The sequence below is a fragment of the Embiotoca jacksoni genome, unplaced genomic scaffold (genome assembly GCF_022577435.1).
Source record: "Embiotoca jacksoni isolate LCO1_2020_lvr unplaced genomic scaffold, fEmbJac1.0.p SCAF_3, whole genome shotgun sequence".
In the NCBI taxonomy this organism is placed as follows: domain Eukaryota; kingdom Metazoa; phylum Chordata; class Actinopteri; family Embiotocidae; genus Embiotoca; species Embiotoca jacksoni.
The window spans coordinates 14,329,154-14,354,590 of NW_027185381.1; the positions used below are offsets into that span (position 1 = coordinate 14,329,154).

Sequence of the window (25,437 nt, forward strand, 5' to 3'; positions counted from 1 at the left end):
AAGTAGAAAATATATTCACAAATGTATTGCTTGCATTGGGTTCATACTGTAAGTAAGGCAGAGAATGTGTTCACGTTCACTAAACAAATTGGACTCTTATCATTTTACAACTTTGATCTCACATTAATTGCATGTAATGAGGGATCATTGTGCATTTATGGGGCCGCTCACTTTTGGTTTTATCTCCAAAACAAGTGGTAGATCATTTTGCTAAACATTTGGCTTGTATACAAGTGTGATATTCTGACAGTTGGTGTTTCTTGCCCCATTTAACTCTGTTATCATGATGTTGCAGTATTTGCAGATCTCAGCAGTTAACACTCAATACTTACAGTCAACATAACTGATACAAATGTGGACCAAAGAAACTAAAATATAACCTGTGATGTCCTAAAATAATGACTGACCGATATCAGGCATGAAAAACTTTCTTCTGTACAAACGAGAAGCAGTTTTGATCAGAAAGCTGTGCTGATCCACACTGTGCTGTCAAACAGGTATGAAAGCTTGTTGAAAACACCAAAAGCCCCATTATCATAACAAATCAAAAGCTTCAGAGAGGAAGCTAGTGTCTTACCATTCAGCAGCACACTCGATGCTATGAAATACTTGTGACAATAGCAATTCTGTTCTGTTCTGGTTTGGCGAACACAAAAGTAGAGGGGAAGTGCAGCATGTGAATGGGATGAAGTTGCACCAGCAGGTATTGTAAAAGCTCTTTGACAGTAGCTCATTTAGCCACATAGTTGCAGGAAAGAGGAAAAAAAAAAAAAAGGAAAGAGTGCAGTTGTCTGCTGGAACCTTAATGGACGATAAATGGAATGTTTGGCCGCGTAGTTAAAGCACACTGCAGGGTTCAAATTATCTGTATCTGCAAGTGTGTGTCCAGAAGAGTGTGTGTGCACCTATATATACGAGCACTGTCTGTGTTCAATGAGGAGATGTAGTAATGGAGATTCCAAGACTCTGTTAAATAATTCACTCCAGCTGCACTCTGGTCTTGATGCTTGCGAAAGCAAAAGCACAGACCTGGCTTTGTTGAGGCATTTATTCTAACCTTGCATTTCTCATCTGTCAGTCTTTAATCACTGCAGATTTTAGGTTTGCAAGCCTTGAATCGCTGTAAAAAACAAAAATGCAGGTGTGTACATTATGAAGCCTCCCTTCCATTGCATTGTCTTGCACAATCAGATTTACCCCAACAATAACCAAGGTTATACCATTTAAGATAATATTATACCTCAGCTTTCCACGTCAGATTAGAAAAAGACACTTCCTGTTTGAATACAGCCTTGATCATTATCATGTTCAAGTACTGTAACCAAAAACAATGGAAGTTTTTAATAAACCTTTGCGCAAAGATATCATGAACGCTGGAATAATGTTATCTGTCCTTGTGTGTAAACGCACTGAACCTAAAAGCTGTTCTACTTATTGACCTTTGTGCAATTCTTGGACCTCTCCAATTTGACCCTGAGATAAAAAAAAAAAAATTAAAAATGCTTGGAGATATTAAATATGCATATTTTCAACTACACGCTGCTAATTTTAGTTTTGTCCTCTGCACTCCTGGAGGGGAGCCAAGTGTAGGCTTGGCGTCTGAAGTGAGCTGTAATAGATTTTCAGTGGGCTGAGAGTGAAGGGCAGCGGAGCTGGTCAGGCAGAGAGCTGGTGGAAGTATCATGCTGCTGTGCTGACAGTGACTAAAGCCTGTGGAGACCCTGTTCAATAAAGCAGCAGTTAAACAAGGCTGAACTCTGCTGGGTCAGTTCGCAGCTGCCCTTCTCCTCCTCCATTTGGGGCTTCGAGCCACAGGCGCAGTGGGTGTATTTCGACAGCACCAGCAGAATGGCACAATGATTTTGCGTTCTCGCCTTGAATGAATCATCTGTGTAGGTGTTTAGCACCGACATAAATGTTGTCTGATGTTTTCCTATCTGACAGGAAAAGATGAAGGGTAAAAATAAACTGGTCCCACGGCTGCTGGGGATAACCAAAGAGTCAGTGATGCGAGTGGATGAGAAGACGAAGGATGTGGTGCAGGAATGGCCCCTGACAACCGTCAAGAGATGGGCGGCCTCCCCCAAGAGCTTCACATTGGTACTGTGTGACTCCCTGCATCAAGTCCCTGGCACTACTTAGATTACAGTGTCAGATGTTTTGCATTCCTAATCCTATGCATGTGTTAGTTTATACAGCTCTGCATCCCATAGTTACTCTTTCCTCCAATTTTCCAATGCAAACAGCATCCTAAAAACTGTTGAGACCTCAAACTGCATTATTGAATGCCTTTAGCATCCTAGCCAGCTATTTCATCTGAGTTAACAATAGATTCCTTGAGCACAGTGTGCAGAATTTGGATGTATTATTTATCTGAAAGCTTTCTCAATTTTCTTTACCAGCTGTTGGCTGTTTTCTTCCTCTACTGGAGAGGGGTCCCCCATTCAAAGATTAATAGATTATGCAGATTTTGAGAAGTACTCTAAGGTATATTTGCTAACATTGATTTAAACTAAAAAAAAAAAAATACTCACCCTTGTGTTTCTGTAGGATGCTTTGAAGTGAGCAGCTTTCAGATTTTTATCAGCTCTTTGGAGAAATAGGATGCTTCACCAAAGCCAGTCGATTTTTCTTTTCATTAGGAGTAGAAATAATGAAGATGCTGCCTAGTTTATGTGAATATGCTGTGATTTAGAGTACCCCTGGCTTGCCCTGAATCTTTGCTGTATTCACTGTGTTATTAAGGATTTCGGAGAGTACCAGGAAAGTTACTACTCCGTCCAGACAACAGAGGGAGAGCAGATATCTCAACTTATTGCTGGATACATTGACATTATTCTTAAAAAGGCAAGTACCTGAAAATTCAAACTCTTTGACTAAATACAAAATACATCTAATCCTCTATACATTTAGCCTACAATGTTTACAGTCATGTCTGTGACTCTTCCTTCAACAGAAGCAGAGTAAAGATCGTTTCGGTCTTGAGGGAGATGAGGAATCAACAATGTTGGAGGAATCGGTTTCCCCCAAGAAGTGAGTAGTGTTTATGTATTATCTACTGTAGGAAAATGCTGACCATTCTGATTTATTGAACACGTCTTCATAAATTTAAACCTCACTGTTTATTGTGCATGTAATTACATTTCTGCATGGCCAGTGTAGTACTTTATAAGAGAGGTAGTGTTGGAATTAAACACTAAAAGAGCACTTTGAATTTTTAGATACCAATAACACTTTTTTTGTAAAAACTGCCTGAGGGTAAAGCTATTACAATTTAATCTTTTTTCACACAAGGAAGCTGCATCATTTGGACATTAGGATATCATACAGGTTAAAATGAAAGCTTGTTAGAAGCTGTTTATTCAGTATTTTCTTCACCCGGTTGCTTACTGACATTACTGATTTTCCCCGTGTACCTTAGTGACGGATGAAAATTAAGATAAAGCTGATGGACCACGGCTCTATCGCTCACTGTTATCAGTGGAAATCCACATGGCTCTGAGTGAAACCACTCTCTGGCAGAATGGGGCATCATATTCCTGCTGCTTATGGGCCAATTGACTCATGTTGTGGTTCTCAGTACAAAAACATAATTGCTGCCTCTCAAAACAAGCCATAATTAACCAATGGAGTCAGGAGCATCTGTTGAGCTGGGCACAAAAACATATTTTTCAGCACAGTATTTCTTCTGACAATGCCTGCTCACTGTGGGAACAGTTATTGGTGCGTGATAATTGTTTTAATTATGATTTTGTAATTTTCGTCTCCTAAATTAGTAATAGTTGTGTCATCATCTGAAACAATAATCCAAATTTAAAGATCTTCTCAAGTAATACAATCCAAAACTCCTCCATATGTCAGTAAGTAGTTGGTTTTGATGTACAGACCGTAATCTTAAATTAAAATGGATCGGATTAAAGATGAAAATGAAAAGCAGCTTTCATCATTACACAGTCACCAGCCCTGATGTCAAGGCAGTGTTTCATGTAGTTTTACCTTATATTCCTGATCTTTCCACGACACACATGCTTTCATTTAAATCCTTACTTTTGCACATAACTAAGGGTCATACGTTTGAATGCATCTACATACATGCTAGGCATGTATGTTAAATGTAATGTACGCACACAATCATACAACTTTATCATTACAGCCTGTTTAATTATGAAACTCATCATTGACTTCTGTTTCTTTTTCCTCTGTATAAGGTCCACAATTTTGCAGCAGCAGTTCAATCGGGTAGGCCGCGTGGAGCACGGTTCAGTAGCCCTTCCAGGTATAATTCGGTCGGGGTCTATTGGCGGCCCCGACACCTTCAATATGGGTACGATGCCCTCTGCCCAGCAGCAAATCACCACAGGGCAGATGCACAGAGGACACATGCCTCCACTGGTGAGTACAAGCATTTTCACCCGTATCACCCCCTATCCACCCATATTTTGGCTTTGATTGTAAAATTGTAGTGTCTGACTTTGAGCCAATTGCCACAATGTAAAAATAATTTGTGTGAACCAAAGAAATCCTAACATGAAAGGATGACAACAAAATGCAGCACCTTTACAATTTTACAATATCAGAACAAAGTGTTAAGGTATTATATTTGCTCATGTTTTATTTAAATCTGATCCACTGAGTTTAAACTGTTAGCTGTGGTCCCTGCAGTAAAAAAGCATCACAATGAGCGATATGGTTGGTGAGTTAAGGGATGAAACCCTCCTCATATACCCATTGGTCTCCTTCCGTTATGGATATTTAACTGCAAAACAAGGTTTCACAGTTGTTTGTATAGATGGTTTTTGATTATTCTTTTGCACACTGTGTGTCTTGTCTTGTTTGTTGTTGTCAGAGTCTTGCCCAGCAGGCCCTGATGGGGACCATCAACAGCAGTATGCAGGCTGTGCAGCAAGCCCAGGCTGACCTGGGATATGTAGATAATCTGCCTCCACTGGGCCACGACTTGGTGAGTCATACTACACCAGTGCCTACACACTTTAGAAAAATATTTTAGGACCGATGCAGCATAGAGTGCCCCACCATCTTTCCACAATCACAGCAACCCCTTGAGTTCCACTTTTCTCCCACTGGAAATTGTGTGCTGTCTGATATTACAGCCTGTGGATTTGCAAAGTAAAGATGGCTTAAAAAAAAATCAAGCAATCTAATCACATCAAAGTCCATCATATTTCTCAAATATAATTCAAATGTAGAAGTGACTGCAAATGTGGAGGCTGTATTTAATGCTTGAGTGTTTCCAAAGCCATAGGTGTTTTGCTGCCCTCGTCCTTTAATCTCGCACAAGAACATTGATAGGAGCTGAAAATCACCCACTGTGATGAATGCCAATTGCTCTCATTTTCCTCCACCAAAAGGCATCCAGGGTTTGGGTTCAGAACAAAGTGGACGAATCCAAACATGAAATCCACTCTCAGGTTGATGCCATCACCGCTGGAACAGCATCTGTGGTCAATCTCACTGCAGGTGAGTGGCCAGGAGAATGCTGAACTGCTTAAGGATGGAACACAATATCATTTTTTTTTTTAAAAAGAAAAAAAAAAAAAAGGTTATTTCAACAATAGAATTCTGGTTTATGAATTCACTGGATGCAGCTTAAATGTAAATGGCCCAAGTATTGTTCATCTTTGCATTATTGTAACCCCGAGGTATGAATCAATACATGTTTTCCAAGTCAGTGATGATAAACAAAGGGGCATGTCCCAGTTATCCTTCATAAATATTTAGACTGATTAATAAATCTCGAACTTGTTGTCCTGAAGCTCAGCTTACTGGCGGTGTGTCTCCCAGCTTCCCATGTTGCTTGGCACAATGCCAGTCAAGGTCCAGCCAGCCTTTTGCAGGGTTTTATCTTACCTTGCCATCTGTTTGGTTGCACTTGTACTCCCTTTACTATTGAATACAAAGTTTTTCTTCTTCACGGCCACTTGCACCATCAGCATGCTCATCTCCGTGAAACCATCTCAAATAGGCTCTAATTATGACACTGATGCTGATGTGTGTGTTACAGCATATGACACGCAAGCTGCCCCGTGGCTCGGCTGAATCAGTGTGGCAGCAGCATAACAAATTAAGATGCGCAGCAGAGAGGCTGTTTGATCTAGTTTGTAATGATGGCTATCAATTCTCTGCAGGTGAGCCCACAGAAACTGACTACACCGCAGTGGGCTGTGCTATCACCACCATCTCCTCCAACCTCACGGAAATGTCTAAGGGTGTCAAGCTGCTTGCAGCATTAATGGATGATGAGGTGGGCAGTGGCCACAAGCTCATGGGGGCCGCCAGGATGCTGGCAGGAGCTGTGTCAGATCTGCTCAGATCTGTTGAGCCTGCAGCCGCTGAGGTGAGGCACCTACTGATTATTGTACTGATTTGGACTTCATCCCCAACTGTAATCTCAGTAGTCACAAAGGCGTATGCAGTGTTGAACTGCATACCTTTTTATTAGTGTCCCAGAGACGATGCATTGTAGAAGGTTTTTCTAGGGATATATTTTTGATCCTGAAGTCTGTTTTAGATAATTTGTGGGGGCCTCTGTGAGGACCGGCCAGGCCTGTGTAATGAATGTGGTGATGTCATTTCCATACAGCCCAGACAGACGGTGCTGACTGCAGCAGGAAGCATTGGACAGGCCAGTGGGGACCTGCTTCGTCACATGGGGGAGGGCGAGACTGATGAGAAGTTCCAGGTTGGACGCCACCCACTCACTGTTCCTATGACACTGCCGGCCAAACAGGAAGACACACATATTATCTGGCCCCCTTTAACAATGTCAATGTACTCTTGCATAATAACCTCAGGCTTTATTATTAGACTGTCATTTTATGTGGATTTTAGTGAGAGCTTTTTTTTGTAAAATGACAATGCAGTGTCCCAGACCTCCATTAATACAAGCTTATCAGCAGCCTTCACTATCTGCCTCATTTATTCTTTTATAGTGAAATTAATTTACCTGCCACATACACCTCAGTGTAGTTGTCCTCTCACAGCTTTGATACGACCCTTTTTAGTGTTAATGCCTGAAGAAGAGGATTCTTAAATCATCCACATGCTTGGTCTCAATGACCTTGAGCCAGTATTCAGTTGCTATACTTAATAACACAGATCCTAAAATTAATTATCGCTATATTGCTCCTGCATTTTGCTCTTACTCTCCTGTTGTTCTCCTTGTGCATTAGTTGAGCAGTAATCACTTTATATCTACTGAACAAAATTAATAACAAACATTTACTTTCCTGGAACCTTCAGTCACATGTGTGCAGCTGTGCTGTGTTTCAGTGAAGGACATTGATTAATATGTTGCAGGACACCCTGATGAATCTGGCCAAAGCAGTGGCCAATGCAGCTGCTATGTTAGTCCTGAAGGCCAAGAACGTGGCCCAGGTGGCTGAGGACACCATATTGCAGAACCGGGTGATCGCAGCTGCGACTCAGTGTGCCCTGTCCACCTCACAGCTGGTCGCCTGCACCAAGGTACTGATCTAAAACTTGTTCATCTCAGCAGCCAAGTAGGTAAAGGACATACCAGCAGATAGGAAATGATCCAAACAGAATATATGAGATTGTTCGCTTTAGCTTGGTTAGAGTTTACTTTGAAAATATGCAATATTGAACTTATTTCAATAAGAGAAACAAGTATTTGTGTCATGTTATTATATGTGTATGCAGTAATATGTTTTGTTTTAAAAGTTTGACTCGTGCTTGGTTCGGGGAACCGGGTAAAGAATACATATAGTCAGTATATATAGTCTTCAATTCTTATTTCGTGATTGGTCTGAGTTTCTGTCATCGTCCGTGTGTGCTGCAGGTGGTGAGCCCAACCATCAGCTCCCCAGTGTGTCAGGAGCAGCTTGTTGAGGCTGGGAAGCTGGTGGACCGTTCTGTGGAGACCTGCGTCAAAGCTTGCCGCTCGGCCAGCGACGACGGCGAGCTTCTGAAGCAAGTCGGGGCGGCAGCTGGTGTGGTGAGCCAGGCCCTGAGCGACCTCCTGCAACACGTCCGCCACTATGCCAGCTGCGGAGAGCCCATCGGCCGTTACGACCAGGCCACAGATACGATTATGAACGTGACTGAAAATATTTTCACCTCAATGGGAGACGCTGGTGAGGAAAAAATAAGGACTGAAGGCAATCAGTTGTTCTTTAGCAAATACCGACCTGACTTTTTCCAATGTGTTTTGACTGCATCGGGTCTTGTCTACATTTGTGTCCATGTTAAGTGATCCTAAAAATCCTCTATCCATTGTCAAAGTTCAGGCTATTTGTTATGGTTTGAACCATGAAGCTGAAGAATTTTTAAACCCAGTTAATTCTCAAAAGGTTGTAGGAAACATGTCATCCAAAACCACTACATAGTTCTCAATCTGGTCTCAATCAGTATCAGAGAGGCTTTGAAATTTAACAAGAAACACATGACTTGGGCATATTTTGGAAGGACAAACATTTTTCTTCTATAGATCAACATGAAATAAATGAAAATCTGTAGCGATAGATCAGCATTTAATGATGAGAGGTCATTCTGTATATGGAGTATTGGTTGATGCCCAAGGATATAGGATGTAGGTTGTAAAGCACATACATGTCTTTCATAGACTTCTCTAGGTAAGTTATTTCCAGCTGGAGGTGGGTGTTTGGGAAACACAGCTTTTTATAGCAGGTGTGTGGGGAGATGTTACATATATCCCAGTGTTTCATTTGTGAGAAAGAGGATGACTCAGCAGAAACCTTCAGCTTTAAGACTGAGGGGGTTTTACATCAATTAGACAAATGACTTTTTTAGGTATTTAATTAACAGGTGTAGCTAAAAATAGACTTTCCATTAGATTTTTTTTTTTTTTATCTCTACAGTCTGATTTGACTATCCAGAAACATGTTATATTTTACAATTTACTGTAGATATATACTAGTACTGAAACCTAAAATCACCTATATTATTTTTATCCTAATCCCATATGCCTTTGACGTACATATGTGAATATTAATCAGGAGGTGTTGGCAGTTCAAGTGTTACTGTGCAGACACACTAATCCATCACTGACCTGACACAAATTTGTGATGCTGTTTGTCAAAGCTTTTTTGGAAATACTTTCGTCAGAAGTCCAAACATCACCGTCAAAACCTTGTGGCTGTCAAAATGGATGCAGATCATCCACAGTATTCACTGAAAAACAAAAAAGTCTAAATGGAGGGAACAAAACCAGCTTTGCAGCACGATCTGCATTATAGCTTCAACATATAATGTCCGTGTAGTAGATCATTTTGACATTTGTGCAGAACATCTGGGTTTATGCAATTACCTGCTGTTTGCCTGTTTGTGTCAACAGGTGAGATGGTGCGTCAGGCCAGGGTGTTAGCCCAAGCCACCTCTGACTTGGTCAATGCCATGAGATCAGATGCAGAGGCAGAAGTTGATGTTGACAATTCCAAGAAACTGCTCGCTGCAGCAAAACTTTTGGCTGATGCCACAGCTCGGATGGTGGAGGCTGCGAAGGTAGGAGAGTATCAGCTTTATTCTCACAAATAAATGCAATAAAAATGACTGTTTACTTTGATGATTTAACAACATCTATTTGCACAAACCGAGGCTGAAATAACTACATTTGTTTACTGGAGCTTGATCAGTCATTTATTTCAAATTAATGCAGTTGACACATGTATCATTAATTTAACCTAATTACAATCAATCAGTTTATTTCAGGTTGTTGATGTAGTTCATTTCTTTCATTCTTTTAATCAGCAGTATCACTGCACTGCTGTTACTCTTTGTGTAATGTTGGATTTGATGTGGTGTTAAAGAACTGAACTGCTTTACTGAAAACAAGTCTTGGCATTAGTTTATGCGCTAGCAACCAGCATCATTTCACATCCAAAATAAAAGGGTGCAGCATCAGCGGCTCTTAATGAGCCCCTGGCACTGTCGAGCAGGATATTATCAGTGAGAAATACCCAGGCAAATGAAATGCTGCTTATGGCTCGTTAGAGTATTTTTTTTTTAATCTGTGACACATTAATCACTACATCACTGCCATTATCAAAGAGGAAGTGAGGATCTGGCACTGATGGTTCTTTGGAAACTGTCAGAAAGCAGACCGAGCTAAATGCCTCTTTGCATCTAGTGTACAACCTGTATCATTTGAGTTGTCAAAGTTTTATTGCTGAGATCTGAAGCTATTGTTATATTCTCTATGTACGGCATGTATCATGCCGATGGGTGCCTGTGCGTGCACATCTGCACATGTGTGAATGAATGTGTGATTATGTGCCTTAAGGGAGCGGCTGCATACCCAGAGAATGAAGACCAGCAGCAGAGGCTCAGAGAGGCTGCTGAGGGGCTCCGTGTTGCCACCAATGCTGCAGCTCAGAACGCCATCAAGAAAAAACTAGTCAATAGGCTGGAGGTGAGTCGCAGGAGTCAACTTGTTCTGATCTTTGTGTTGTTTGCTCTTGATCTGTAACCCTTCTCCTTGCGTCTCCTGACCAACAGAGATATCACACAAACATTTCCTGACCACATTTTTGTAATCCTGTAGTATACATTTGTTAGAAATAAATGGAGAGCTTAGACATTAAAAGGAAACGCGTGTCAGAATGTAGATAATGAAATGCTTCAGCAGTGATTTGTACAATTGCGGACCATTTATTTTATTTGTCTGTGCTGTTTCTCTTTGCCATAGCAGTGAGCTATAAATCCCATTAGTGCTGTGAATGAGCTATCTGAGTGTAAAGATCTCTGTTTAGCCCTTGGTATCAGTTTGTGCCTAATGACTACCCCTTCTCTGCTCTGGAGCACCCAATGTTCAATTTCCCAGGCACATAAACTGTGCTTTACCCAGGGCTTGGATCAGTCTGCTATCAGACATGCATCTCAGTCCGCCTCCTTGCATCAGATGGTCACAGTAATGGTACTAATGGTCGCCCCCATCAAGGCAGCATGGAAGCCGGTGAAGACCAGAGTGCTTTAAATCCTCTAGTGTGCATGTAGCAATCATCACAGACACATTTAAGCCCCTTAAGACCCCTTAATTTGACCTGTTGTGTCCAGACAAATTGTTATTCAGTTGCTGTTCAGATGTGCACATCCCTTTATTGTTCTGTGTAGAGTATTATTGAATATTGAAAATACATAGAGCACATTATGGTTACACAATAGATAGAAAAGAATGCCAGAAGTACTCATACCCCTAATGTGAATTCTACATGCAGTTCAGTCTCCTTTTTTCCCCACTGAATAATTATATCATGTATTTCTGAGTTTTTTTGCATCATCCTCCTCTCCACATCCACTCAACAAGAGTCGTCTTCTTTTGTCAATCGTGCCATCACTTCAAAGCTAGTCTGGTGTCTATGAATTATTGTGAGCTAAGCAGTATATTTTTAGCTTTAGTTGGGGAAACATAGCAACACTGATCAACTCATGAAATAGGGATTGAGCAATGCACTCCCGGCTGTTTGCCTCTTCACGCTAAACATTCAAGTTGTGACCCATCTTAGTCTGATTAGAACTGTGTCTGAGTACTGAACATGACAGCATAATACTGCACAGAGAAAAAGTGAATGTTCCTCTTCGCCAAGCAACCACTCTCTCACTTAAGACTAATTGTCTCCATTTGTATTTTCTGAACAGATAGCTGCAAAGCAGGCAGCGGCTGCTGCTACTCAGACCATCGCAGCTGCCCAAAATGCTGCTGCTTCCAACAAAAATACCGCCTCACACCAACAGTTAGTACACAGCTGCAAGGTATGATGATGTAGACTTTTTTATATACTCTTTTATACAACAACTGTACTGTTTTAAATAGGACACTGTGTACTAGAAAACAAAATCCTTACATAAAGTATTGTCATAGAATGTGTTTTCTTTGGGAACCATGGCAGCACTTTTCCTCTGTCTGTCATGATGGTGAAGCATATGAGGAATACATTATGGTAATGTTTAATTTAAGGCGGTTGCAGATAGTATTCCCCAGTTGGTGCAGGGGATGAGGAGCAGCCAGGCCCAGCCTGAGGAGCTCGGCCCTCAGCTCGCCCTCATCATGGCCAGCCAGAGCTTCTTACAGGTTAGTCTTTTATAATAACCTTCTATCAAAAGAGATACACAAAACTCTTGTTTTTTAGTGCTTCTGAATTTCTTGCCATATGTCTGTCACCACCTCTCAGCCTGGAAGTAAGATGGTGGTGTCTGCAAAGTCAGCAGTTCCGACGGTGGCTGATCAGGCCGCTGCTATGCAGCTGGGCCAGTGTGCCAAGAATTTAGCTACCTGGCTGGCGGAGCTCAGGACTGCTACCCAGAAGGTATATGTTAACAATACTGTTAGAGATTGCAGGATTCATCTCACTGATGCAGGAAATTTGTCGCTGTCTTGCATTTATGTGAATCCAGTTTTTTGTTCATTTTATCCAGAGATGCCAAATCTCATAAATCTCAATCATAAAGCGCTCTGCATATTTGAATTTGTGTAACTTTTATGTCTGTGTATTATTCAAAGGCCCATGAAGCCTGTGGTCCTCTGGAGATTGACTCAGCCCTCAAAACTGTGCAGACTCTCAAGAGCGAGCTTCAGGATGCCAAGATGTCGGTCATTGATGGCCAACTCAAACCTCTTCCTGGGGAAACGGTCAGTACATAGTACATCTTTGATGAGGCTTAACTGAAAGTTTACACTGTAGATGTCCTGCTGTAGAGATGCCAACACAATGAGAAGATCACAACTATGAATCAATTGGTTTATTTATGTGTTCTGCTGCTCACACAGCTGGAAAAGTGTGCTCAGGATTTGGGAAGTACATCGAAGACTGTGGGCTCCTCCATGGCCCAGTTGCTGACATGTGCTGCACAGGGAAATGAACATTATACAGGTAGTGTATTCTATACAGAGAGCAGGTCTGAGAATCTGAGAAGAATTTACTTCTGTTTCCAGATTAGTTACTTTGCTGCAGTGGACAGATATAATAAATATATGTGGATTGCAGACTGTCATTTTTATTTACAAATCATTTCTCTAAAAAGCACCAAGTGGGAGCTTGAAGATAAAGCAAGCAAAGGATATTATTTTATTTGTGCTATCACCATAGCCTCAAACTGAACTCTTGGAATCCAGCATGGCTTGGCGGTTTTTGCCGTCAATTCTGGCTGAAATGAGTGTCTCAGTGGAGTGGAGATGAAGACAGATAGAGAATAACATCTTACAGACAAGTATGTAGAATAACTTCTAACAATAAATGCTCGCAGGGAGCATTTCATGCTGTGGCCCAGGGTGCTGCTCAATACTCATTAATCTTTTTTTCACTGGATTTAACATTCCATCAGCAAATGGCTCCACTCTGCTGGTTAATGCAATTTGATGCAATTTGCTGCCTTTTTTTCCTCAACTCTATGTATAACAAGTTAAGGGCACCTCCCATGTGGGAGCCATATTTATTATATAAACTCATTTATTTAAACAAGGAGGGCATTTCAGCATCACAGCATTCACAGTGTGGTGCTGCTTGACCCTGCCAGTTGATTAGCACAGTGATATTACAGTTAAAGTAAAGACAGGAAGTACACATACCTCTCAGTTTGTGTTGCTTAGATACAACTGCTGTAAAGTAAAACTAACGAGTTTTCATTAAAATGTCAGTTTTGATTTCTAAAGAAACATTGTCACTTACTGTCACTACATATCAACGTTCAGTAAAGGAGGATGTGCAGCTCATATTTCCTCTATATTTGAATAATATTGCACTTGTGTAACATTTGTTGTTATTCCAGTAGAAATCTGTGATAGACATGAAATAGACTAGCAGTATCTTCCCTACTTGTATTTACTTATTGTCTTATTATACTTATTTAATTTTCCTAATGATATTCTTTCTATCTTTGACCCTGCGATCCAAAATTATCCATTTAAAGTGCGGCTGGTTGTTTGCAGGTGTTGCTGCTAGAGAAACAGCTCAGGCTTTAAGGACATTGGCTCAAGCAGCCAGAGGTGTGGCAGCCAGCACCAAAGAGCCTCAGGCTTCAGCTGCAATGCTGGACTCAGCCCAGTGTGTGATGGAGGGTTCGGCCATGCTGATCCACGAAGCCCATCAGGCCCTGGTCCATCCAGGAGATGCAGAGAGTCAGCAGAGACTGGCACAGGTAGCATCGGTCCCGGGATTCATGCAGTAATCACATTATTCTTTCGGGCCCCTCTCTCCTTCTTCTACTGATTTGTAAACGTTTCTTTTTTTCCATAACAATCATCCCCTCTAAGCGTTGCTATTTTCTCTCTGCGGTGTCTCTCTTGCCTGGTATTCCTCTCTCAGGAGTGCCAGAGTAAAACTGTTCATTCTCCTGCAGCCCTTCAGGGGACTAACATATTGTTTGGCATATATCTGTGACAGCAGCATAAATTAGTGACACAGATTATTGTGCACCGCTGTGAGCTCAATTTGCATTTGAGATGTTTTTTTTCCCATATAGCTTTGTTTTGAGGCTTTGTTGTGTGGCACATTGTTAGAATGACTAATGGCAGTCCATTGACAGATGTTGTGCTGTGTTTCAGGTGGCCAAAGCAGTGTCACACTCCTTAAATAATTGTGTGAATTGCCTGCCGGGCCAGAAGGACGTTGACATGGCCCTCAGGAGCATCGGAGAGGCCAGCAAGAAGCTGCTGGTAGACTTTGTGAGTCCTGCTCAAGCTTTTATTGACACTTCATGTTTGCATACTGACACAAAATATCTGTATTGTACTGTGTATTGTATTGCATTCAAATATCCCCCCATAAAGGTCCCATAATAAAGAAAGAGATATTCAAAATTATTTTGTTTATCAAGCAGGTCTGGGTGCTACATAAATACTGTGAAAGTATCAAAATGCTCAGTCCATTTATTAACTGTGCTTTTAAACAAGCTGTTTGGACTTCTGTAACTTTGCGATGTCACAAGCGTTTGCTTGCAGAGATAGCGAGCTACAAAACCAGAGGGAACTATCAGGGAAATGCTGCACAGTTGTTGAACGTCAGGAAGCAAATTTTTCATTGCACAGCCCTCCAAAAGAGCCTTAAAAACACATAACAGACAGCTTTTTGTTGAGCACTAGAGAGAATCTTAAGAGAGATGTAAAACTATATTAATATGGTTATTGGTACTGAAAACCACGCAAACATTTTCTTTTTTTGTATATCAGGACTGCAAATAAAGCCCAGGAAAAGAGCAAAATATGGGAACTTTGCTGAAAAGGCCATTTCCATTTGACTTTAGTTTTGATATTCTACAGTATGTCCCAATTGTGTGTCTTGTCTTTGAAGCTCCCTCCCTGCAGTAAGACATTCCAAGAGGCCCAGACTGATCTGAACCACACAGCAGCTGAACTCAACCACTCTGCAGGCGAGGTCGTCCACTCCTCTCGTGGAACCAGCAGCCAGCTGGCTGCGGCCTCAGGGAAGTTCAGCCAAGACTTTGATGAGTTCCTGGATGCTGGCGTTGAGATGGCAGGACACACCCAAGTAGGTTTCATGATCATACAACCCCTCCACGCTCCACTGAAACGGTTCAATGGTAATCCACTGCCACCAGCATTTTACACACAAAGTGAAGCCTTTAAACCTTTGATGGACTAAACGTAAAAAGCCTTAAATGCAGAGAGCATCTTTGTGTGACTTTATTAACTAATCTATTTAAGTCATTTGTTAATTGGACCTTTTCATATTATTCAATTAGGCACATTGATCATCCCCAAGAGCACTAACCCTGTCAGATGTAATCTGATCTTGTGATGTTCATGTTCTGGTTATTTTATTGATGTAGCATGACACCAGCGCTTTAACCTCACTCAAACAGGCCTGCTTAGTGAGAAAAGACAGACACTTAAATATTCTCTTTACAATTCTTCATCCCTTGATAAAGTTGCCAATACTGTAAATTCTGTTTAGAATTTTGACTGGATTTAATACAGCTTTAAACCATCTTAAAAATCACTTGTATTTTAATTTTTTCTTGCATGTGCAGAGCAAGGACGACCAGATCCAAGTCATTGGTAATCTGAAGAACATCTCAATGGCATCGAGTAAGCTGCTACTGGCTGCCAAGTCTCTGTCTGTGGATCCAGGGGCAGCCAATGCTAAGAATCTTCTGGCTGTGGCAGCAAGGTATTATAAGTTTTACTGATAAGAAACAGATATTCTTTTCAGTTGTTTCTGATGAATATAATACTGTATTTGCAAGTAAAATGAAGCAATCTGTACTGAGAAGGAATCCTGCTCCAGAGTTGGACCTGCAGCAGGTTATGATGGACACAGAAGACATCTCTCTACTGCATCTGTATGCCACTCCTACGATGTGTCTTTTCGGCATTGCTAGAGGGAGTATGTATCCTCTCCTTAGTGGAGAAAAGCCAAGCAGCCTGTCCCGCAGGGGTTTAGGCCTGACTGACTTCTCTCTGTCTAATTAGGAAGATGGAAGCCTTGGCTAGAGCCTGTCTGTGCTCAGCAAGGCTGAACACAAACTCAAGACAAATCTCGGCACTCCTGTGCGCTGCTTTATCCAATCGTAGTGAGAAGCCTGTGGGGCCATGCTTGAATAGGGGAGCTGAAAGCATGCGAGTGAAGCCAGCCTTTGAATGCATGCAGAGGACACATGTGAGGAGCTAAAGAGGCTGCCTGTGTGTTTCAGGGCGGTGACAGAGAGTATTAACCAGCTGATAACGCTCTGTACCCAGCAAGCAGCAGGACAAAAGGAGTGTGACAACGCCTTGAGGGAGTTGGAGGTAGCTGCCGAACACTGTACCACACACAGACCTCTTCTCTTAAGTCCTATTTTCTGTACATGTCTGCACTGTATGTTTTTCATCTGGTAAAGGTTATTTTTTTTGCCTTCTGTCTATTTTGTATTTGATCACTCTCACAGAGCCCCTCATTGTAGATGGAAATTACACTAATTAAACACAAGCATTTTGCATTCTGAAGTATACATTCACTTGTAATATACTATTATACTATACATAATTGAAAATGACAAGAAGGTTTCATTTTAAGGACTTGATTATCATGATTTATTATGGCCGCATATTCCAATCAGCTTTATTTAAATTTATAGTGTTTGCTATTTCACATCTGAGTGATGAGACTGATAAATGTGCAATGGTATCATAGCAGAAATCGTCAATGGTCTGTCCATTGTGGTTTGAGTTATTACCATCTCTGTCTATATACAGGCTGTCAGAGGTCTCCTAGAAAACCCCAACGAGCCTGTCAGTGAACTCTCCTACTTTGACTGCATCGAAAGCGTCATGGAGAACTCGAAGGTAAAGGTTTTTTAAATAATTGCATTTACTTGAACTGTCAGAGATATTTTACCTAGTCGGCAGCTGAAGATCTCATTTGTACACATTTTCCCTGTTTCCATGTACCTCAGGTCCTCGGAGAGTCGATGGCAGGCATTTCTCAGCACTGTAAGACAGGTGACGTGGTCGCCTTTGGGGATAGCGTGGGTTTGGCATCGAAAGCTCTGTGTGGGCTGACAGAGGCTGGAGGACAGGTGAGATCGTAGCATTGAACTAGCTCAATGTCCGGTGTCTACTCCTTTGCACTCTTGTATTTTGTTTACTATATTTTATTCTATGCTTAGATATAATCATAAAATTTCCTTAGGAAGACAAATTGTTCATCTTTTTTAAGGTTGATGTAGCCTTCTAAATAAGTAGTACATAAATAGAAATTCAGGGGAAACCATGACAGTGAGGCATTCTGAGCCAGGTTTCATTGGAAGTTTTACAGACTCCTGCCGTAAAGCTGTAAAATAACTTCCTCATCTAAGTGCTAGATTCATTTTCTTTTCTAGAAAAAGGCACATTCTGACAGATCTTCTGTTCTCTCTGCTTATCCACTCTCCGGCAGCTCCCCTGTTATGGACCATATATATATAGTTTGGATCTGTATGCGTCTATTCATGTATTTATGTACTTATTTATGTCAGAGTGTGGACTATGTGTGGGTGGATCTTAACTTGTCTGTGACAACAAATATGATCTTGGGGGAAGCTGTTGGTATTGAACAAAACATTATAATAATTATAATACTAACTCCGTTTTTGTTTCCCCCCCACCCCCGGTAGGCCTCTTATCTTGTAGGGGTTTCTGATCCCAATAGTCAGTCAGGCCATGAGGGGCTGGTGGATCCTATTCAGTTTGCACGGGCCCATCAAGCTATACAGATGGCTTGTCAGAACTTAGTGGACCCAGCCAGTAGTCCGTCACAGGTAAGAAGGTCAATCACAAGCTGCAAAACATTACACGACTGCACATAGAAAAGCACTGTGTATATATTTACTATAGATGTCATGTGGTGTTAATTAGATGTTGGAAAAGCATTCAGTTGACCCAGATGTTGTACCCTCACTAGAATGCCTCAATTTATACAACTGTTCCTCTTTGCTGTTTTTTTTGTTTTGTTTGCTTGTTTATTAGGTCTTGTCCGCAGCAACAATTGTAGCCAAGCACACCTCCGCTCTCTGTAACGCCTGCCGCATGGCTTCTTCTAAGACCTCCAACCCCGTGGCTAGGAGACAGTTTGTCCAGTCAGCCAAAGAGGTGGCCAACACCACAGCCAACCTCGTCAAAACCATCAAGGTCAACTCTCCAACCGATCAAAACGTTGAGTGTAAATTTGTTACAGAAATATTTTTCGTCGAGTGAGAAGCTGCAGATGTGTGTATCAATTCGGTCGTTTGCAAAAATGTGACCAAATTGGACAAATATTCATATGGCGTTGTCTTCTTTCAGGCCTTAGATGGAGATTTTTCAGAAGAGAACAGAAACCGGTGCCGTGTTGCTACCACCCCTCTCCTTGAAGCTGTAGAAAACCTGTCAACCTTTGCCAACAACCCTGAGTTTGCAAGCATCCCAGCTCAGATTAGCAATGAGGTATTCATCCATTTTGATGTGTGTTTTTGTAATGCACTGTTTGTCCACTTGCTAACTACTTAATTGAGTAAAAAAAGAAATACAAATCTTTTTTGAGATCCACTGTCCTCAGTTTGTTTTTGCTCATTTTACAGAGGATCTTGAAGCTACAGCTTCAGAGGGATCAAATTAATATGTTTGTGACTTGTGCTCTCACTGCACTTGAAACAGCCTGTTATATGGGCTAACACAGACAGGTTTGTTCAGTGAACATGGTGGAAATTGAATAGTGGTCCAATTTTTCCCCTCTCTTTTAATGTCAAGAAAAGGCTTGAGAAGAAAGATGGATTTTTAGTTTTCAATCTGAGCGGAACAGTTCTCACAGTCCCCTAAAAGCTTTATGGCTGTAATCTGTTGGAGGGCAGTGTTTAACGGCACTTTCTCTCAGCACAGCTGCTCTAATCTTCAGCTTGTTAATCTAATTGTCAAGGGAGGTTTTGGCTCGTATCATAAAGACTGAAGGTGTTTCTTCCTGCTTCTGTGTAAAGCTGCCTTTCTAATCTCATCCCTCCCTTTGATTGCACCTTTGATCTCTCCAAGGTAGTCAAGGAATATTAACAAGTCTGTCAGAACAATGTGGCTAGCTCTTCGCTGTTGAGCTGTTACCTGGGCTGTTGTTTCACCTACACTAATCTTTTCATTTCCACAGGGCTCAGCAGCACAGGAGCCAATTGTGCGTTCAGCCCGCTCCATGCTCGACAGCTCCACTTATCTTTTAGAAACGGCCCGCTCGCTGGTCCTCAACCCCAAAGATCCCCCTACCTGGTCCATACTAGCCGGCCACTCCAGGACGGTTTCTGACTCCATCAAGAGTCTCATCACCTCCATTAGGTGGGTATTAATCTCACCCACGACCATGTCTGTCTCTGCAGGATTATCCTCAATCAAAGTTTATAAAGGTCTGCTCACAGTTGGAGGAAAAATTGTTTTCTGGAACTGGAGCGCTTATTCAGTGATATCTGTTCAGCTGAGCTGTAAATTGCCACATTAGTTTATAGCTGCTGAGATCCCCAACTGCTTTGTAATAGATTAGTGAACACTATAAAACAGTGATGAGACTTGCTGCGGTGAATCTGAAACACAATGCACCATTTGGTATCCCACATATTCTGCCTTTATCATCATCCTTCATTTATTTGCTTACACAGTTCTCAGCAACGAGGGGACTACATTTAATATAACATTTGAGTTTACCTTGCTGACAGCATTTTTTTTTTTTTTTTTTTTTTTTTTTTTTTTTTTTTTTTTAGGGGTTCACCAGTTGAGAAAATACTATTTTACCACTTTTTTTTGCAGAGTTAGATGAGAAATGATGTCGGTCTCATGTATGTACACTACATACAAATCTCAGGCCAGGAGCTAATTAGCTAAGCTGAGCAGTATGAGTGTCTGTTGGTTGCCGGCTAACCTCGGGGATGATGTGACTCCAGGAAGTCACTGCTCCCAGCAAATAGTGATTTCAGATTAAACAAGCGAGTGTTAATCAGTGAGCTTTAGAGGTGCTGGAAGGTGAATGGTGGATTTTTTTTTTCTCCTTGTGTCAGAGCCAGACGAGCTGCTCCCCCTCGTTTCCAGTCTTTATGTTAAGCTAAGCTAATCGTCTGCCAGCTTCAGCTCGATATTTGCTGTACAGACATGAGAATGGTATAAATGTTCTTATTACTATCGATAGAAAGCAAAATATGGGATTCGATTGAATGTGGATATTATATACCAAGGTTTTTATTTTTTTGTTTATTTGCACAACCCTGTAGAAATGTATTTCTGTTTTTCATCATCTCTGGTGACAGGGACAAGGCACCAGGACAGCGGGAGTGTGATTACTCCATTGATAACATCAATAAGTGTATCCGGGACATTGAGCAAGCTTCTCTAGCTGCAGTTGGACAGACCCTGCCCTGCAGAGATGATATCTCCATGGAAGTGAGTTCAAGTACCCCATCAGCTCCATCTTGTGTGAGAGAAAGACCTTAATGGGATCTGTAGTCTTTCTGTTGTGACTTACACTGTAATTATCTGCCGTTGTAATTCACCAGGCGCTCCAGGAGCAGCTGACATCCTCTGTGCAGGAGATTGGTCATCTGATTGATCCCGTCTCCACAGCGGCCCGAGGCGAAGCTGCCCAACTAGGACACAAGGTGCTGGCCTGACCCTTTATCTCTTCATCCCCTCTGGATTTTGAAAGAAAAACCCATCCTGTCTGTTTTCTGTGTTGTGGTTCAGCGCTTTCTGAGACAGATCTCTTAAACACAGGTGACCCAGCTGGCCAGTTACTTTGATCCACTCATTGTGGCATCGGTGGGTTTGGCTTCGAAGCTGCATGACCACCAGCAGCAGATGACCATCCTGGACCAGACCAAGACCTTGTCGGAGTCTGCCCTGCAGATGCTCTATGCTGCAAAGGAAGGCGGTGGAAACCCAAAGGTACTGGTGGGTCATAATGTTCATGTAGCTACAGTGTGTTTCGACTTTCATGATCACTATTTCAAAGGTGACCTCTAATAGTAGGTGAAATTTTAATGAGCAGATGAAGACTAATTCAATCAGGTGTTTTTGAGTTGAGGGCTTTGTTTTAAAGAGAGTCAATCCATTACTGCTGAGCATGAAGAATTTCCTCTGCCTCCGTTTCTGTAATTCTCATATCTCATTATGTTCTTCTTTCAGCTATAAATCATGTGTCCGTATCAAACTGAGCAGAACAAAGCCCTGGGAGTTCTTACTATGTTTTATGGCTCTCTATTAGTGCTAGAATTGACAGATTTTAGTGATATTTTTTTCCATACCTGTTCACTGCACAGCTTCTGATCTTGTTCTCAGGTGATTATACTTTTATTCAGAATCAACTACCATCATTAGAGCCATAAAATAGTGAAATGACCTTGTGAGGAACTCTTTTTGTCTTATCAGATTTCCTGACTTCACCAGCTTTTTATAACTCTTTTATTTTTATGACAACATTCTGATATGTTATGTATTACAGTTGTATAACGTGTAGCCTTTTTAAATTTTGAACCATGAGTTTAAATGATTAGAAAAACAGGGGTGATACTAGTGTTTCCTGGTGAGACACTGCATTCTTACTAGCTGAAGGGACACTCTGAAGCGGTTGTTAAGTTGATGAATTTTCTTAAGTCTAAAACAAGACAGTGTCACAGTCGGGGTAATCAGCTGACTGTGTCCTCAGGCGTCCCACACCCACGATGCCATCTCTGAAGCAGCCCAGCTGATGAAAGAGGCAGTGGACGACATCATGGTGACCTTAAATGAGGCAGCAAGTGAGGTTGGCATGGTTGGGGGCATGATAGAGTCCATCGCTGAGTCCATGGGCAGGGTGAGTAAGGGTGTGTTTGTGTGCATTTTGATAGAGAATATATGTACGTGGGCTACAGTCTCCCGGGAAGTCTTCTCAGGTGGTTTGAATGGATTCCAGGTCGACTCTTATTCCCTCTTATTTGTCTAAAGGCAATATTAGCTTTCTGGGGAAGAATAATTCCAAAGTGGGTGTTCATAGGGTGTGTCCTTGTCAGTGACTCTCATTCCTCCAGTAAATGACAAGTTTTAAATCCACAGCCCACGGGTGATGTTAGCTGTCACTCATCCCGCTCGGGGACATGTCGATGTGTTGACAGTGCGCCTAATAATTGACGATAATCTGCACATACTCAGACTTAACACACTTGACTCTGATTTTAGCTTTCAGTTTTATAATCCCTCACGTTTTTTTACAGAGTTTAAATTTAGCAAGCATGAATTAAAACTTCCCTGGCATATATGAAATGGAAGCACTATTAACAAATGTTTAAACTAGAAGGGCACATGGAGAGCACAGACCTCCGCTAAGAGCAATATACTGCTATGATATGCAAATCTACAACACAACCACCACATATGTCAGGATATAGTTCCAAAACTATTAAAATGTTGTTAAAATATATGTGCCAAGCACATCTGCTGCTGTACCAGTTCCAGTTCTCCCCTGTGAAACTACTGTCCCTGAGTACTCCATAATGACTGCCTTGTTTAAGCAAGTACATGTGTATTCCAGAAGATTACTGTTACCCATGAGTATGCATTGTTATATGGCGTCATTGTATTTCTATAATGGTCTGTGTTTTGTCATTATTGAACTTTAGTAACATCTACTGCATTTCAAAATGCAAAGAAGGTGCATTTAGTTGGCCTAATGCCCCATCTTACAATGTTCGAGAAAGTGAAAAATAATGTGTGGATAGCTCACAAATCTGGAGGATTCTTCCATGGGCTTGTATTGTTACACCAGGCCTTTAAAAATGGTGCAATAATTATTATCAGTTAATAAAACAATTAATTAAACTCTCAAAACTCTTTATAATATGCTGTATTTTGGAACTAAACTAAATCAATAGGCTAGTGTAAAAATCCATTTGGATAGTGATGTAAGCCCTAAAATATATTAGTACTAAAAGGTTGATCTTCACAGCTGGATGAAGGAACACCTCCTGAACCCGAGGGCTCCTTTGTGGACTACCAGACCACCATGGTGAAGTTCTCCAAGGCAATCGCAATCACTGCACAGGAGATGGTGCGTAGTATACGCACTATCCACGCTTGTTCCATTACATTTCCAATTTTCACTGACAATATTTGACAGTGGGGCTGAAGAAACATAAATCTGCTTCTGCTGATGATGTATGTTCTCTCTGCAATCAGATGACTAAATCAGTAACCTGCCCCGAAGAGCTCGGTGGCCTTGCCTCTCAGGTGACTGTGGACTATGGACAGCTAGCACACCAAGGACGACTTGCTGCAGCCACTGCGGAGCCAGAGGAGGTGAGAAGCAGTGCTCTGTGTCCTATGGAGGACATGGGGGAGAAAAAACAATATACTCGTATGAAAGATTATGCCATAAATCTTTTTGCAATTGTGTTGCAGACATGTCAGACTAATATATCAGCTTAGGTCTGCATTTTACACCAAAATGCTTCCGGATGTATTTGCTCACATTCTGATCAGAGCAGATGCTTGCTGTTCTTTGATACAAGCCTCTACCTTGATGCTGCACCAACAATACAAGATCAAACGGAAATATACCCTTCCCGCATCCATCTCATTCAGCACCCACATACTCTTTACTTAAAGCTTTTCTGTGTTGTCCAGAGGACAGCAGTGCATGGAAATATTGCACTAATAAGCACACAGCTCTTATCAATATCTTGTGTTTAACAGGCTGCTGGAAACCCTGCTGGTTACCATAGCGACATTGTGCCTCTACAAGTCTAAAAGCCTATAGTGATGCTTGTAATGAAGTACCACCCACCCATGAATTGCAATCTGGAAATTAAAGGTGTAGTGCCAGCCTTCCCTCTCTGAGGGTGCTTGAAATAATTTTTCACCCACCCGCTGGTTTAGAGATACACCGGTTTAGGAAATGATTGTGATTGTGTGGTATAGTGGCACAAATGAGACAATGGATGCTGTGTAACTTGATGCTCGGTTACGCTTTCAGGTTGGCTTCCAGATAAGGACGCGGGTGCAAGAATTGGGCCATGGCTGTATCTACCTGGTCCAGAAGGCTGGAGCCCTGCAGCTCAGCCCCACAGACAGCTTCTCCAAAAGGGAGCTCATTGAGTGTGCCCGCGCAGTCACCGAGAAGGTAGGATACGAGGACAGAAACTAGTCCAGCATCTCTAACTCATGCAGAAGGAAGCTTTTTTTTAATTATTATTATTATTATTATTATGTGGCGTTTTTAAAGGCGGTCTATTTTTGCTGGACATAATTTGCCATCTCAGCTATTTGAAGGTTAGGTGCGACATCAATTCAGCATTAGTATGTTTATGAAACTATATTTCTATATTTCATTTCAGTATTATGTGTGTATAGATATTTAAATGCAGTTATAAAGAACATAAGTGTTGAGGTTATATAAGGTGTGAAGAGGACTGTATCTTATTTCATCTTTAATCTTATTTTTGAGAGCAGGCTCCTCTGATCATCCTTTCTCTGTGCAGTTAACAATGTTACTAATGTCTCCAAGCTTTGACTCTCGCAGCCTCTGGCCACGCTGCTTACACATTCTCTCGCCACACTGAGGCAATGATTTGATTCAGCACTCATGTCAAACTTGAATAATTTGTAGTCTCCCACTTGCTGATTTGTGAAGCGTGTGCCTTGTTGAAATGTACCTCTCAGGACTTTCCATTTGTTTATGAGGGATGAGCAGACAGACGACATCAAGGGAGCTGTGTGATTTGCAGCGTCAGGCTCATTGACTGATTGTGACTGTGCAACACGCTCTGATTTAATGCATGTTTAGCCATGCTCTCTCCTCTTATTCCCGGCTTCCTTTAGGTTTTTGACTCTAAACATTTGCAACCTGCTTCACCTGGTTTATAAAAGGCTCTGCCAACATAATATATAAGGAAAAAAAATCATTAAACATGTGCACTTCCCACAGAAACTAGGATTCCTTTTAGCCATTTTACACTCCTGAAATCAGCATATTTGAAGGACTTTTCTGTATATCT

The 25,437-nt window shown here is 41.5% G+C and overlaps 1 protein-coding gene across 4 annotated transcripts in view; it reads left to right on the plus strand.

The window, feature by feature from the left end:
• The window catches only part of tln2b (talin 2b), a 74,312-nt gene that overhangs the window by 35,373 nt on the left and 13,502 nt on the right, over positions 1-25,437 (plus strand). For 2 of the 4 annotated variants that reach the window (XM_069162046.1, XM_069162044.1), the window contains exons 10-44: positions 1,945-2,100; positions 2,746-2,847; positions 2,957-3,033; positions 4,209-4,392; positions 4,847-4,960; positions 5,370-5,478; positions 6,147-6,355; positions 6,602-6,700; positions 7,318-7,485; positions 7,820-8,114; positions 9,335-9,501; positions 10,280-10,408; positions 11,635-11,748; positions 11,954-12,067; positions 12,168-12,302; positions 12,497-12,625; positions 12,764-12,866; positions 13,922-14,130; positions 14,537-14,656; positions 15,282-15,479; positions 15,982-16,121; positions 16,645-16,738; positions 17,186-17,275; positions 17,386-17,508; positions 18,085-18,228; positions 18,437-18,598; positions 18,752-18,892; positions 19,581-19,762; positions 20,722-20,854; positions 20,968-21,069; positions 21,185-21,355; positions 22,116-22,262; positions 23,391-23,492; positions 23,621-23,740; positions 24,417-24,563. In XM_069162046.1, the coding sequence (XP_069018147.1) occupies positions 1,945-2,100; positions 2,746-2,847; positions 2,957-3,033; positions 4,209-4,392; positions 4,847-4,960; positions 5,370-5,478; positions 6,147-6,355; positions 6,602-6,700; positions 7,318-7,485; positions 7,820-8,114; positions 9,335-9,501; positions 10,280-10,408; positions 11,635-11,748; positions 11,954-12,067; positions 12,168-12,302; positions 12,497-12,625; positions 12,764-12,866; positions 13,922-14,130; positions 14,537-14,656; positions 15,282-15,479; positions 15,982-16,121; positions 16,645-16,738; positions 17,186-17,275; positions 17,386-17,508; positions 18,085-18,228; positions 18,437-18,598; positions 18,752-18,892; positions 19,581-19,762; positions 20,722-20,854; positions 20,968-21,069; positions 21,185-21,355; positions 22,116-22,262; positions 23,391-23,492; positions 23,621-23,740; positions 24,417-24,563 (4,929 nt within the window). Of the gene's footprint in view, positions 1-1,944; positions 2,101-2,745; positions 2,848-2,956; positions 3,034-4,208; positions 4,393-4,846; positions 4,961-5,369; positions 5,479-6,146; positions 6,356-6,601; positions 6,701-7,317; positions 7,486-7,819; positions 8,115-9,334; positions 9,502-10,279; positions 10,409-11,634; positions 11,749-11,953; positions 12,068-12,167; positions 12,303-12,496; positions 12,626-12,763; positions 12,867-13,921; positions 14,131-14,536; positions 14,657-15,281; positions 15,480-15,981; positions 16,122-16,644; positions 16,739-17,185; positions 17,276-17,385; positions 17,509-18,084; positions 18,229-18,436; positions 18,623-18,751; positions 18,893-19,580; positions 19,763-20,721; positions 20,855-20,967; positions 21,070-21,184; positions 21,356-22,115; positions 22,263-23,390; positions 23,493-23,620; positions 23,741-24,416; positions 24,564-25,437 lie in introns of all 4 variants that reach the window. The other 2 variants (XM_069162042.1, XM_069162043.1) reach the window with 1 other exon arrangement.